This window comes from Acartia tonsa, chromosome 15 (assembly GCF_053477335.1).
Source record: "Acartia tonsa isolate MP-2025a chromosome 15, ASM5347733v1, whole genome shotgun sequence".
NCBI classification, from domain to species: Eukaryota; Metazoa; Arthropoda; class Copepoda; order Calanoida; family Acartiidae; genus Acartia; species Acartia tonsa.
The window spans coordinates 23,922,928-23,935,138 of NC_137274.1; the positions used below are offsets into that span (position 1 = coordinate 23,922,928).

General features: G+C 31.4%; 2 protein-coding genes across 2 annotated transcripts in view; both read right to left on the reverse strand.

Annotated features, from left to right (window-relative positions):
• LOC145306792 (mitochondrial disaggregase-like) overlaps nucleotides 1–12,211 on the reverse strand; it is a 228,707-nt gene that overhangs the window by 19,149 nt on the left and 197,347 nt on the right. The window lies entirely within an intron of this gene.
• Nucleotides 1–12,211, reverse strand: part of LOC145307523 (uncharacterized) — a 30,945-nt gene that overhangs the window by 17,572 nt on the left and 1,162 nt on the right. Inside the window, exons 3-6 of the mRNA XM_080149978.1 lie at nucleotides 2,614–2,876; nucleotides 1,940–2,266; nucleotides 1,449–1,636; nucleotides 1,126–1,168 (exon numbers count right to left, since the gene is read on the reverse strand). Coding sequence (XP_080006104.1) covers nucleotides 1,126–1,168; nucleotides 1,449–1,636; nucleotides 1,940–2,266; nucleotides 2,614–2,876 — 821 coding nt within the window. The remainder of the gene's footprint in view (nucleotides 1–1,125; nucleotides 1,169–1,448; nucleotides 1,637–1,939; nucleotides 2,267–2,613; nucleotides 2,877–12,211) is intronic.

A 12,211-nucleotide genomic window follows, 5' to 3' on the forward strand; every position in this document is an offset into this window, starting at 1 on the left:
AAGTCAATTTCAGGTTCCAGGTATGATCCTGCAGGTTCCTGATCCTCCAGGTCTCCAGAAATCTTTAAAAGGTACCTGTGACCGCAATTTTTGACTTAGAGACTTCAAATTTTAAACTTAAGCTTTTCTTACATGTCTACATAATGTATTAAAATCACGATAAATTTTTCTTACAATATGTTTCTATTAGTTCAAATATCAGATGATTGTGTTTTTTGGCTTTCTAATTACAAAGTCACAACTTTATACACCATAACTTATCTTAAAATCCTTGCTAAAGTTGATTAAATTTCAATTTGATTTAAACAACCGCGAAAATATTTTTTCCTTTAGCAATTTTAAAAATCACTTCAGCATGCTCCTTTTTGCTTATAAGTCTCAAAAAGTGTGTATTTGGATTGTCCATTGAATGTAGATAGTTTTAGGCACCTTAACTTTCCAATTTGGTCAATTTGGAGCAATATTAGAAAGATTTACATGAATATACTTGAAATTTTCTCTAAAATGACTAATTTTATATTTAAACTTTTTGCTGTGTAAAAGAGGATTTTACAGCAATACTTTGAAATAAGATATCTCAAAAAGTATGAGAGCTAGAAAAATGTTATAGACCTTTTATGAAAGCTCCAACATCTGTCATTTCAACTGTAATGTGAGTGAGTTTGTATGACAAACATGAAAGACAAAATAAGACAATAAAGCAGGTTAGGTGAAGGTAGTCTAAAAATAAAAGTTAAATTTGATCACCAAAAGTAATTTTAAATTTTTTTACTTTGGGAAGGTACTAACTCAATTTAGGGAAAGCATGTTCTGAACTCACCATAAGGTCCCAGTACATCCTATGTAAACTGTTTCTGCGGGTTTTTTTTTCTAACCTAACACGCCTTGGGTGGGGTGTGAGAACATATGTCAAAATCTATTTTTTACACTATAAAAATGATAGACAAAACACTTTACAAATGAAAGAATTAACATATCTCTAACTGTTTGTAATGTTAAATTTGCTTGAACTTTTTAACAGAATGGTTGGTGGGTTTTGTATGTACTGGATTTATTGCCAAACAAAACACTAGGAAAGATTGCTGTGATATGAAGGATTAATGGGTGTTGAAAACAAGTATTTACCTTTTCAGAGTTTCCTTTCTATAAGTGACACCAATATTTTCATCTAAAAAGGAAATAAATGTTATATGATTGTTTATGATTTGATTCAGGTAATAGACATAGATAGTAGCAATCTAAATAAAGATCTAAATAAACAAGCATAAGAAATTTTACAAAAAGATTATTGCAAGTCCAATCTCTAAGACTTTTGAAGCTAAAGGAATATTTTTTGAGAAAAAAAGTATGAATGACATAAGCAAGGTAAGAATGGATATTTGGTAGCTATGCAAGATGAGGCAACCTTTTAGGTTCTTCAATAAAAGCAGATTATTTTCCCAACTAACCTGTAGCGCTTCCTAGTGGTTGCAGAGTGTTCTCATTACTTTCAAGAAACAAGAAATGGATCCAACATGTCTTGAACTTCAAGTATTGAAAAAATTCAACGCTAGAAATCCCAAGACATGTGGCAATTATCATCCATAGTATCTTCTGAAGATACAGTAACTTTCTGGCTCTCTCTGCACAATTCCACCTATTAACAAAACAATTTTAATTTAAAATTGAGGGCATTACAAAAGTAAAATAAATCAAATGTATTTAATCAAATAAATCTCCAGGTAAATTTAAGTAATCTTTTATACATTTGCATACTAGAAAACTATACCGTTTTCATTTAAATTAATTAATTTAAAATTTTTCAATTAAGAGTAAAGTAATCTTTTAAGTAATAAATATTAACTCTATGAGGTCAGGATACACATCATCTATGAGTCATGATGTATATCAACAAATACTTACATGTAAGGCCATTTATAATAAAGTTATTAAAGCTTACCACAAATCAGGTTCAACAAAAGGAAAAACTTCTTGCCAATTCAGGATTTGCAGGACCACAACTACTACAATTAGAATGAAAACAACAAATTTGTTGTACATTCTTGACAGGATGATGTTGCCAGGATCTTCAGCCAACTTGAATGTAGGAACAGGAATGAAAACAGTTGAACGGTCAGAAAGAGAAGTTTGGTGTCTAGAGTGTTTATTATACAACACAGCCAGTGAAGGAATGGTGAACACAAACAAGCATATACAGGATGTTGAAAACATAACACCATACTTCCAACTGAGAGTAACGACTGTGATGCTGATCAACGTAGCCAATCTAAATAAAGAACAAGATATATAAAGCTTTTATAATTTCTCCCATATCATTTTCCAGTAAATATTTAAAAATGATTTTTTATACAAATTATGTCAAAGGCCTTATTTTTGAAGATTTATGGATTTAAATGTTTTGGAAAAAATGCGCACATTTTAAAAATTCAAAATGAAACATTAATATCCCAGAACATGTTTTCCAACTATATAAAGCTTTTTAAATAATTGATTATTTTCTATGCATAAATAAGATTATTTATAAAGTTATCTTTGAAACACCCCATATAAGAAAGGAAAAATAGATTATTAAAGTTTTTAAACATTTTAATACAATAAAATAAAAGATCTGACCTCGCAATGATATCAACAGAGCTTCTCACCATCAATACAAGCTTGTCCAAGAACTTAGGCTCTCTCTGAGTCACATTTATCTTGTAACTGCTAAGGCCCCACAAGATACTGATGAATGAGGTTGTTATACTCACCAGCTCCACTGTGTAATCATCTTCTTTCATGAATTCAAATTGTGATGGTGCAGTGTAGAATAACTTGTACAGTAAAACTCCAGACTGAAGGAAAAACTGTAAAGTTGCCTCAGTACTAATTTCATACACCTACAATATATAAAAATAAAGGTTTTTTTTTATTTTAGGGTAATTCTTAGCTTTTAGTGTTTTTATGCTTCATAAATATTGCATTTTAGTATAGAGTGAAATTTGATTTCATCTGTCAAAATCAATTAAAATTAGTTCTTTTGATTTCATCTGTCAAAATAAATTATCAAAAAATAAATTTATTACAATATATCTTGAATAAACATACAAATCTTGATTTCTTTAAATTTCAGAAAGAGTGTTTTTACAAAGTGACTTATTTTCAATATAGTTAAATTTATAAAATAAAAAAATGAAAAATATATATACTTTAAAAAAATTACTTTCAACAATCTTATTTTATATCATATTTTTATATGTGACAAAAATAAATTTGTTATATTGCATAATACATTTAATTACATCTTACATATTTAACCCTTTGCAGCCAAATTTAATGTGTTTTAAATGGGTAATAGATCATAAATATGTTTATGTTAATTCATCGATTATTTTAGAGAATACATTTTTAAATGAATTTTGATAAATGAAATCAAAAGACCTAATTTCACTCTATACTAGAATACAATATTTGTAGAGCAAAACACTCTAAAAGCAATTTATTTCAATGATAGTTTTAGTTTATAGTATTTTTCAAAACATACTCAAAATCTTAAACGATGGGTGATTTCGTAGAGAAATGTTACTGTTTTCAATATTTTCAAAATACTAAAATAACCCTAACAATATACAAATTTCCCTATATATTCAAACGACAGGAAATTGAGACTTCACACCTTTGTTAACATTTTCATACGGATAGAAGGGGTCAACTTATGCTAGATTTGGGATGTATTTGTAAGATACTACATATGTTCACATATCTTTACGGTCAAACATTGTCAGAAAATCATAAAAATTCCGGAAAATATTATCATACGAAGAAGGTTTATGGCCTCACTAGAATTTTATGACTTGGAATAATAAAGGTTTGGTGAATAGATTTTTTTTCTATCATAACGCAATCTCGTAGCAAGATTATCAAGATAGTTAAGCTTAGTTCTTAATGCTAATTTTGCTTGTTTTTTTTATTTTCATTTTGGCAGCATTTAATGCTTAATAAACCAACCAATCAAAATTAAAGAAAAAAAGTCTCCAAAGTTGTTATTGCTAATTTCTCAATTATGAGATCTTATTGGACAATCACATATACATTTGCCTATTGTAGAAAAGGATATATACGTGGATATTATGACAAGGGAGAAATAGTGGTCTATTTAGATTGCTAACAGTGAACTCCCTTATTGGTTAGGTCGATAATTCATTAGGAGGGGAGGGGATGGGGTAGGGAAGGAGAAGGGAGTAATCATTACTTAGACTACTGCGTAATTGCAACCTAAATTCAAATTAAAAAGCTGAAATGTTATATGAGTCATTATAAAAAGCTTGAAACAAGAAGGACGTTATCAATCTGTTATGGGCTTTATGGCAGACAAACAAAATTATATATAGAAAAAATTTAAACTTATAAAATCATTAGATTAATTTAATATCCCTCCCATATATATCTTTACTAATACAACAACAGGAAGTTGAGGTTTTGATATGAGCAAGGGGTCCAACCTCTCTTTTTATAAAGCAGGGCTTTTCTATAATTAGGGTCGGTAGGTCTGTCCTTTAAACATTATTCTGTATTTAACAGTTTTACAAAAAAATAACGTATAATTTTGTCAAAAATAATCCAAAAATATTATGCTTAATTTCTTCTGACACTCTACAAAAGTTAATATTAGTCATTCCATTTTAGAGCTTCGCTTTTATGGATGTTGTTATCCTTGATTTTCTCAAAGGAGATAGTGTAAAAAGTAATGATAAATTGGAGGGGGGAGGGAACAGTATTTTTAATTATCCAAAGTAGTAAGCGTTTTTGTCTGTCCCGAAGGATCTCGCTAACCGCTGAACCGGTATTGTTCTCTTTTACAGTAAAGCTTCTTATAGGTCCTGGGAAGGTTTTAAACTTCCCCCCCAAAATATTCTTTTTTTACTCTCCTCAGATTCCTGGGTATGAATCATAGATTTTTTGTGTGTGTGTCCATTCCATTTTAGAGGCGCTACTACAACGGAAATATTATTACTTGGATGGGTTCCACGACAAACGTAAGAGTCCCAAACGTCAGAGTGGAAAAACATCAGAGTGGACAAACGCAAGAGTCCCAAACGTCAGAGTGGGACAAACGTCAGAGTGGGACAAACGTCAGAGTGGACAAACGCAGGATTTTTGGGACAAACGTCAGAGTGGACATTTTATAAGTAAAACGTATGAGTCTCGATTTTATAATCATTAAAGCGCTGCGGCTAGGTAGGCCAGGGTGCTGAGTGCTGCAGCCAGAGTCATTTTCTTTATGATTAGGTTAGGTTAGGTTATAGGCTAGGGGGCCGAGCGCCTCCGGCTAGGCAGGCTAGGGGGCCGAGCGCTGCGGCTAGGTAGGCCAGGGTGCTGAGTGCTGCAGCCAGAGTCATTTTCTTTATGATTAGGTTAGGTTAGGTTATAGGCTAGGGGGCCAAGCGCCCGCAGCTAGGCAGGCTAGGGGGCCTAACTGTCTATTTTTTGTCATATAATTAAAATAGCATAGACTCTGATGTTTTACTTAAGCAATGTCCACTCTGACGTTTGTCCCACTCTGACGTTTGGGACTCTTGCGTTTGGGACTCTTGCGTTTGGGACTCTTGCGTTTGTCCACTCTGACGTTTGGGACTCTTACGTTTGGGGTAGGACCCTTGGATGCTGCATCATATTTTCATGTATTCTGATAAAGTGAAACTCATAGATGGCTAAAATAACCATACCCCCCACCCCCCAATCTACCCACTCCCCTTCTACTAGATGAACTAATGAACAATAAACGAGTTCTATGTTAGCAAGCTAAATTAACTACAAATTTTCTTTCTCAATATATCCATGTATATTTCATATTATTTCATTGTTTGTCCATTTTAAAGGTGCTACTACCCGGAAGGCAAGTAGGGATTGAATGGACTGTAAAGTGTAAATTATACTGGTACCCAACGTTTTATAATCACGTTTTCTCATTCGTTTGCTTGGACTTATAAATGTATTATTTTTGACAAAATCATACGTCATTTTTTTTTGTAAAACTGTTAAATACAGAATACTGTTTAAAGGACATACCTAACCGTAATTGACGGACATACAGACTATAATCATAGAAAAGCTCTGCTTTATTAAAAGTAAGGTTTCAAGTTCGACCCCTTGCTCAAATCAAAACCTCAACTTCTTTTCTATTATAAGAGTCGGTCCGTACGTCTGTAACAGTTAGCTCTTTTCGTTATCAGAATGTCCGTATGTCCATTTCAAACATGTTGATTTTCAAGTTTTTCAACATCAAGTTTTTATGCATTATAATTATCTGAATGATCTGATTTTTGGAATACAAATTCCTAGAACAACAATGTATAATGTTATTCAGTTCTGACACTCTACAGGTGTTAATGTTTGTTTGTCCTACTATTTCAGAGCTTCCCTTTCATGGATGTTGTCATTCTGTTTTTATAACTTTTATAAATGCTCAAATTAAAATTAAAGTTTAGAAAGCGTAGCAACTCTATAATCGTTACCAGATTGTCCGTACAACTATTTTAAACATGTTGATTTTTTTAGTTTATTACATACAAAATGATATTTTATTTTTCTAAAAAAAATAGCTGTTTTAATGCATACAAAAATTATTGCATGAGAATACTGAAGGGGTTGGAAAGACAAAAGTATAAGTACAGATTCTATATATAACATATCTCCGCCCATTTCCCTATCCAATTTAAATTTTAGCTAACAAAAAATAGCTATTTGTTCTGAATGGACGGAACGATCCTAATCATAGAAAGCTTCGCTTAAAAAAAAAGCTTATTATATAAGTTTTACAAGCAGAGAATCAATACAAAACAAACAGATTCTATTTTAAAAAAAGATTAATTTTGCAGATTTGTAATTGATTGCTTTCTACCTATTCCCTAGAAAGGTCCAGGTCATGCTCTAACTAAGGATCTCACTAACCGCTGAACCAATGAACAATAAAGCTTCTTAATTAAAAGTGAAAGTTAAATTTTGTTTCTTTTAACTTTTAAAACTACTCATATTTAAACATCAAGTTCCTATTGTAAAGATTTATGGGAAGGGGTGGTTATTATATCTACTGCTGTTAAAAACAAAGCTTTTCTATAATTGGGGTTGGTTTCACGTCCGTCAGATAGATTAAGAAAGTGGTACAACTTTATAATATTAACTTATAATTCTGTTTATACTTATACATTTATATTCTAATTATTCAGTTCTGACAATCTACAAGTGTTACTGTTTGTTTGTACTACTGATTCGCTTTTATGGATGTTGTCATCCTTGTTGATAAACCTTCCGATTTCCTTTATTTGGCTAAAGTTAAACAGAGTTGCCTCCCCCCCCCCCATATTCAATTGAATATGATTTACTACTATTTTCTGCCAAAATAAAGGTAAAAGGTAAAACATGGACAATAATAGTTATTCCTTTCATTGTATTATAAACGGCTTTCCGCAGATATAGAATGTACAATTATAAGATTAAAACCAGTTTTTAGCCCCGAGGTGCCGAAGAAAAAAAATAATTCTATATTCTAATCTCCCTCCCCCCCCACAAAAAAAAGTTGCTCTTAAGAATTCATTTGTAGTTCAGGAAGGGAGCAGAGAAAATAAGAACAGCTTGTTTTTTTCCTATGCCTTGTAAAGTAAATCATATTCAATTGAATATGGGGGGGGGGGGGTAAAAAACCCTGTGTGAACACACCCCACACCCCATAAACCTATACAATAGGAAGTTTAAATATGAGCATTTATAGAAACAACAAGGATGACAACATCCATAAAAGCGAAGTGCTGAACTGGTAGGACAAACGGACATTAACACTTGTATAGTGTCAAAATTGAATAATCAGATTATAAATGTATAAGAGTCTATGCAAAATTGATTATAGAGTTGCTACGCTTTCTTAATCTTACCTAATTACTGCAGGAATCACCATGCAAAGTTTGAAATCGATAGGACAATTCTAACATGCCTAAATTAACGAAAAAAGCTATCCATTACGGACGGACGTACGGAGTGACGGACGGACGTATGGACGGACCGACCCTTATTATAGAAAAGCTTCGCTTTTAAAAATTAACCTTTATGTGAGACAATGTTAGATATACCTTTGTAAGAATGTGTTTCTAAGGACCAATTTTTAAAAGCGAAGCTTTTCTATAATCAAGGCCGCTCCGTCCTTTACTGATATCTCTGACAATATCCATTAAAGCGAAACATTAACATAAATGTATAAGTATAATCAAAATTATAAGTAAGTATTATATAGTTGCTATGCTTTCTAATTCTATAAATTCTATACTATAATAACATATTAATGATGGACAGACTGACGTCTATAACCAACACAAATTATAGAAAAGCTTCGTTTAGTAAAGAGGAGAGGGGAATTTATTTATTATTTCCTAATTTCCATATGTCTTGTGTTGTTATTCTTGGGGGGGTGGGGAGGGGGGGGTCATAAATCAAGTTCATATATCGGTGAGTATATTGTCAAAGCTAAAGCCATATAGAATTTCATATCGGTCAACCCTTCTTAAATAGGGGAGGGGGGGGGGAGTATATTGTCCAAGCTAAAGCCATATAGAATTTCCATTGTGTTCACTTCACTATTTTTCATTTAAAACTTCTTAAATCTTAATGAATATTACGTAAATTTACGAAATCTTACTGGACAGACATACTTACAAAGCTACGTTCATATATATTTAAGATTTTAGATTTGTTTTGTAATTTGTTCCTTCAGTATTTTATTTTTTTTTTAAGCGAAGCTATTTCATAATTAAGTTTTTGTTATAGACATTTTTCCGTGCATTTTAAATTTGTTTCACTTTTCCCATGATTACTAAAATAAAAGAACAATGTCAGTTGTCTATAATACGATAGGATAAATATCTATTCCAATATGGCTTCTAAATTACATATAAGGCACAAATTTTGACGTTGAATGTGTGTGTGTGCTTCTGTTTTGATCTAGCTGACCTTTACAGGGTAGCTTCTTATAGTTTAATTTGTATATCTATCTTTCTTTTTTGCTTTTAAAAATTTATGTATTTATTAACGTTAAGCTTCAGACAAAAGCCAACAAAAAAAACTTTTGCTAGAAATATGCGAAGGTTCCGTGATCATATGAACAGGCTATTTTATTTGAGAAATCCAATATTTTTTAAAAAACTCAAATTGCCCAATAAAATTAAACGGTCTAGCTAAGTTTTGGAAAGGGATAATTAGTGATTTACAACGATATCCTGGCCGTATGAAAATGTATAGCTATTTCAATATCTATCATATACCCATTTAACCCCTTCATTTCACACGTTTAACCCCCAGTATGAAAATTAGGGAATTTAGCAATATTTGGCACCAATTTTAATATTTTGAAGCCTTAAATTAGTTTTTGAAACTAACGATATGACTGATTTATTTTACCAAAAAATCTAATTTTCTGATCTGTAAAATCTTTCACAATCCAAAGTAAAATATAATCATTAAAATTCACCAAAAAAGTTATTTTGGGATCTTATCATATTTTTAGCTCTGCAGTATGTTTCTACTGGTGTCATAGTATATTTTTGATAAACCTTTAAAAGATAGGTTAAACATACTTTAAATGTGCAGGTGTTGCATTATTTTTGTTGAATTTTGTGCTTTAAAGTTAAATTAATTAAATAACAAATATATGAAAATATGCCCGCACAATATTGTAAGCAGCATAAAAGGGCCTTTAAATAAACTGGAATGATTTAATGATGCACAGGGAAAGCTTCACTGTAGAAAAAAAACTGTAAAATATTTTTTTTTGTGCATTAAATTGCACTGTAAGATAATCTTTCATTATTGATTAATGACTATTCCAGATTATTTATATGCCTTATTTTTTCAGATAAATACGTTCCACCATTTTGCCAAAGTTCATAGATTTTTTAAAATATTTTACAGTGAACTGTTAGATAGAGAGAGAGAGAGAGAGAGAGAGAGAGAGAGAGAGAGAGAGAGAGAGAGAGATGGAGAGAGAGACAGATAGATAGAAAGAGAGGTAATAAAATGTTGTGCCGGTAAAAAACATTTTACTTTTCGAACTTCGACTAATTTTCTTTTTGACCGACACAGATACACAGCCAGACCCTGAATCAGCATTTGCCGATGATTGTAATGTTGCATTTACTCCTACAGCCATTGCTTTAAGAACTATTTTTCAAATTCTTACCTACTTTGCTCAAGTTTCTAATTTAAGAACCAATGTTAACAAAACTAAAATTTGTATTATAGGTAGGAAGCCACCAAATGATTTTTTTCTTGAATTGGATTCAATTGGTATTGAATTGGTTGATGATTTTGATATTTTAGGTTTACATTTTGATTCAAAACTGTCTAATATGCAAGATAATTGGAACAAAATTGTCACTAAAATGTCAAAAGTTAGAAATTTTTGGGCACTTTTCTACCTTACTACACCTGGAAAAATTGCAATTATTAAGGGATTCATGTTACCGTTACTGAATTATGTAGGGGCAGTTGTCTTTCCTTCTGAAGAAATTATTTCACAAATTGAAAATATCATTATTTCTTTCTTAAGTCAAAGTAGACCAATTGCAAAATCTAAAATCTTTTCAAGTGTTGAAAATGGAGGTTTAGGAATACCAAAAGTAATAGATTTTTTACGCTCTTTAGATATTTTAATGTATAAAAAATCTTTATCTATAGTAGATACTTGGTCTTTAGAAATAAAAAATACGAGATGTCAAGCAAATGATCCATTTTATTTCAATGAAAAATTAGATAAGAATATTAATCCCATTTTATCTAGAATCATTGAATCATATACAATATTTTCAAATTCATTTTGGCTAAACCATGACAACATAAAAGACATGAGAATTTTTAAAAATAACTTTTTTTGCAATAATGAAAAACAAATTGTAAGTAGGGTAATTTTTACAGAAACAACATGGTTACGCTATGAAAATGATATAAAGTTAATTTGTTTTGGAGACCTTCTAAATACTGATAATTTATGTCTAGATTATAGAAACTTTAACATCAAATCAAAGGTCAATTTCAATTACATGGAATATTTGAGACTTAGGGGATTTGTTCAGCACAATATTGCTATATATAGGTGTAAACTTTCTAAACCCCAAACTAAAATTAGTTCACTATTTTTAAAGCCAAAAGTAAAGTCAAAACATTTTCGTTACTTCTTATCGAATGATGATCAGAGGATAGAAAAGTGTAAGTCTTATTTAAATAGGTATAACTGGGCGAAAATCAGAGAATTTGACATAGAGAGAGAGCGTAAATGGCAGAAAGTATGGACTTTGTCCTTTATTCCAATAAATATACGAGAATTCTCGTTTAAATCTATAAACAATTATAACTATTTTAATGCTAATATCGCTAATTTTAGGCCAGAGTCTCCAGATTGTACACTTTGTATACTAGACCGGAATCTACCCGCACCCAAAGAAACTGCCCAGCACTTTTATCTGGACTGTCCTGTCACAACTGATATTACTACCAACTACTTTACAGACTTTCTACATAATATTCAACTCAATTTTGACGCAAGCTGGCTGTTAGTAGGAGTTCCAAAAACGCTCACAAGTAAAATGATAACTGTTTTAAATATTGAAATTATACTTGTGTTATATTTCATCTTTCAGTCAAGACTGAAAAAAAAGCTTCCATTAAATTCAAATCTACTTGAATTTATTTCCTTTCAAAGGAAATTTTTGCTTAAAAACAAACAGTATAAACAAGGATATGAAAAATTAACAACAATTCAATTTGACCCTGGATAAATTTTATTCCTACTCTGTCTGTTATTCAGCTATAGGGTAAATACCTTGGTAAGGGACCAGTCGATAATGATCCTTCATTAATCCTCTGGCGACTCTTAAACCTAACAGGGTCAGAGCTGTCTACTATCAGAATACCTGTCCTTGCCCCACTCATCTTAATTCAGTCTGCCAAGCACATCTTATATGTGATACACTATTTCTTTGAGGCTTTATTGATGACTGGGCTCAGGGAATACCACAGGATATCTGACTTAAATTAAAGGGACAATAACAAGGTAAGGGACCAGTCATCCTCTGGCGACCCTTGTACCTAACAGTGTTAATAAAACTGTCCATGCCCCTCCCTTACTTATTCAGTCTGCTAATCACATCTTAAATGTGATCCATTATTATTTTATGAAGACGTAAATTATGACTGA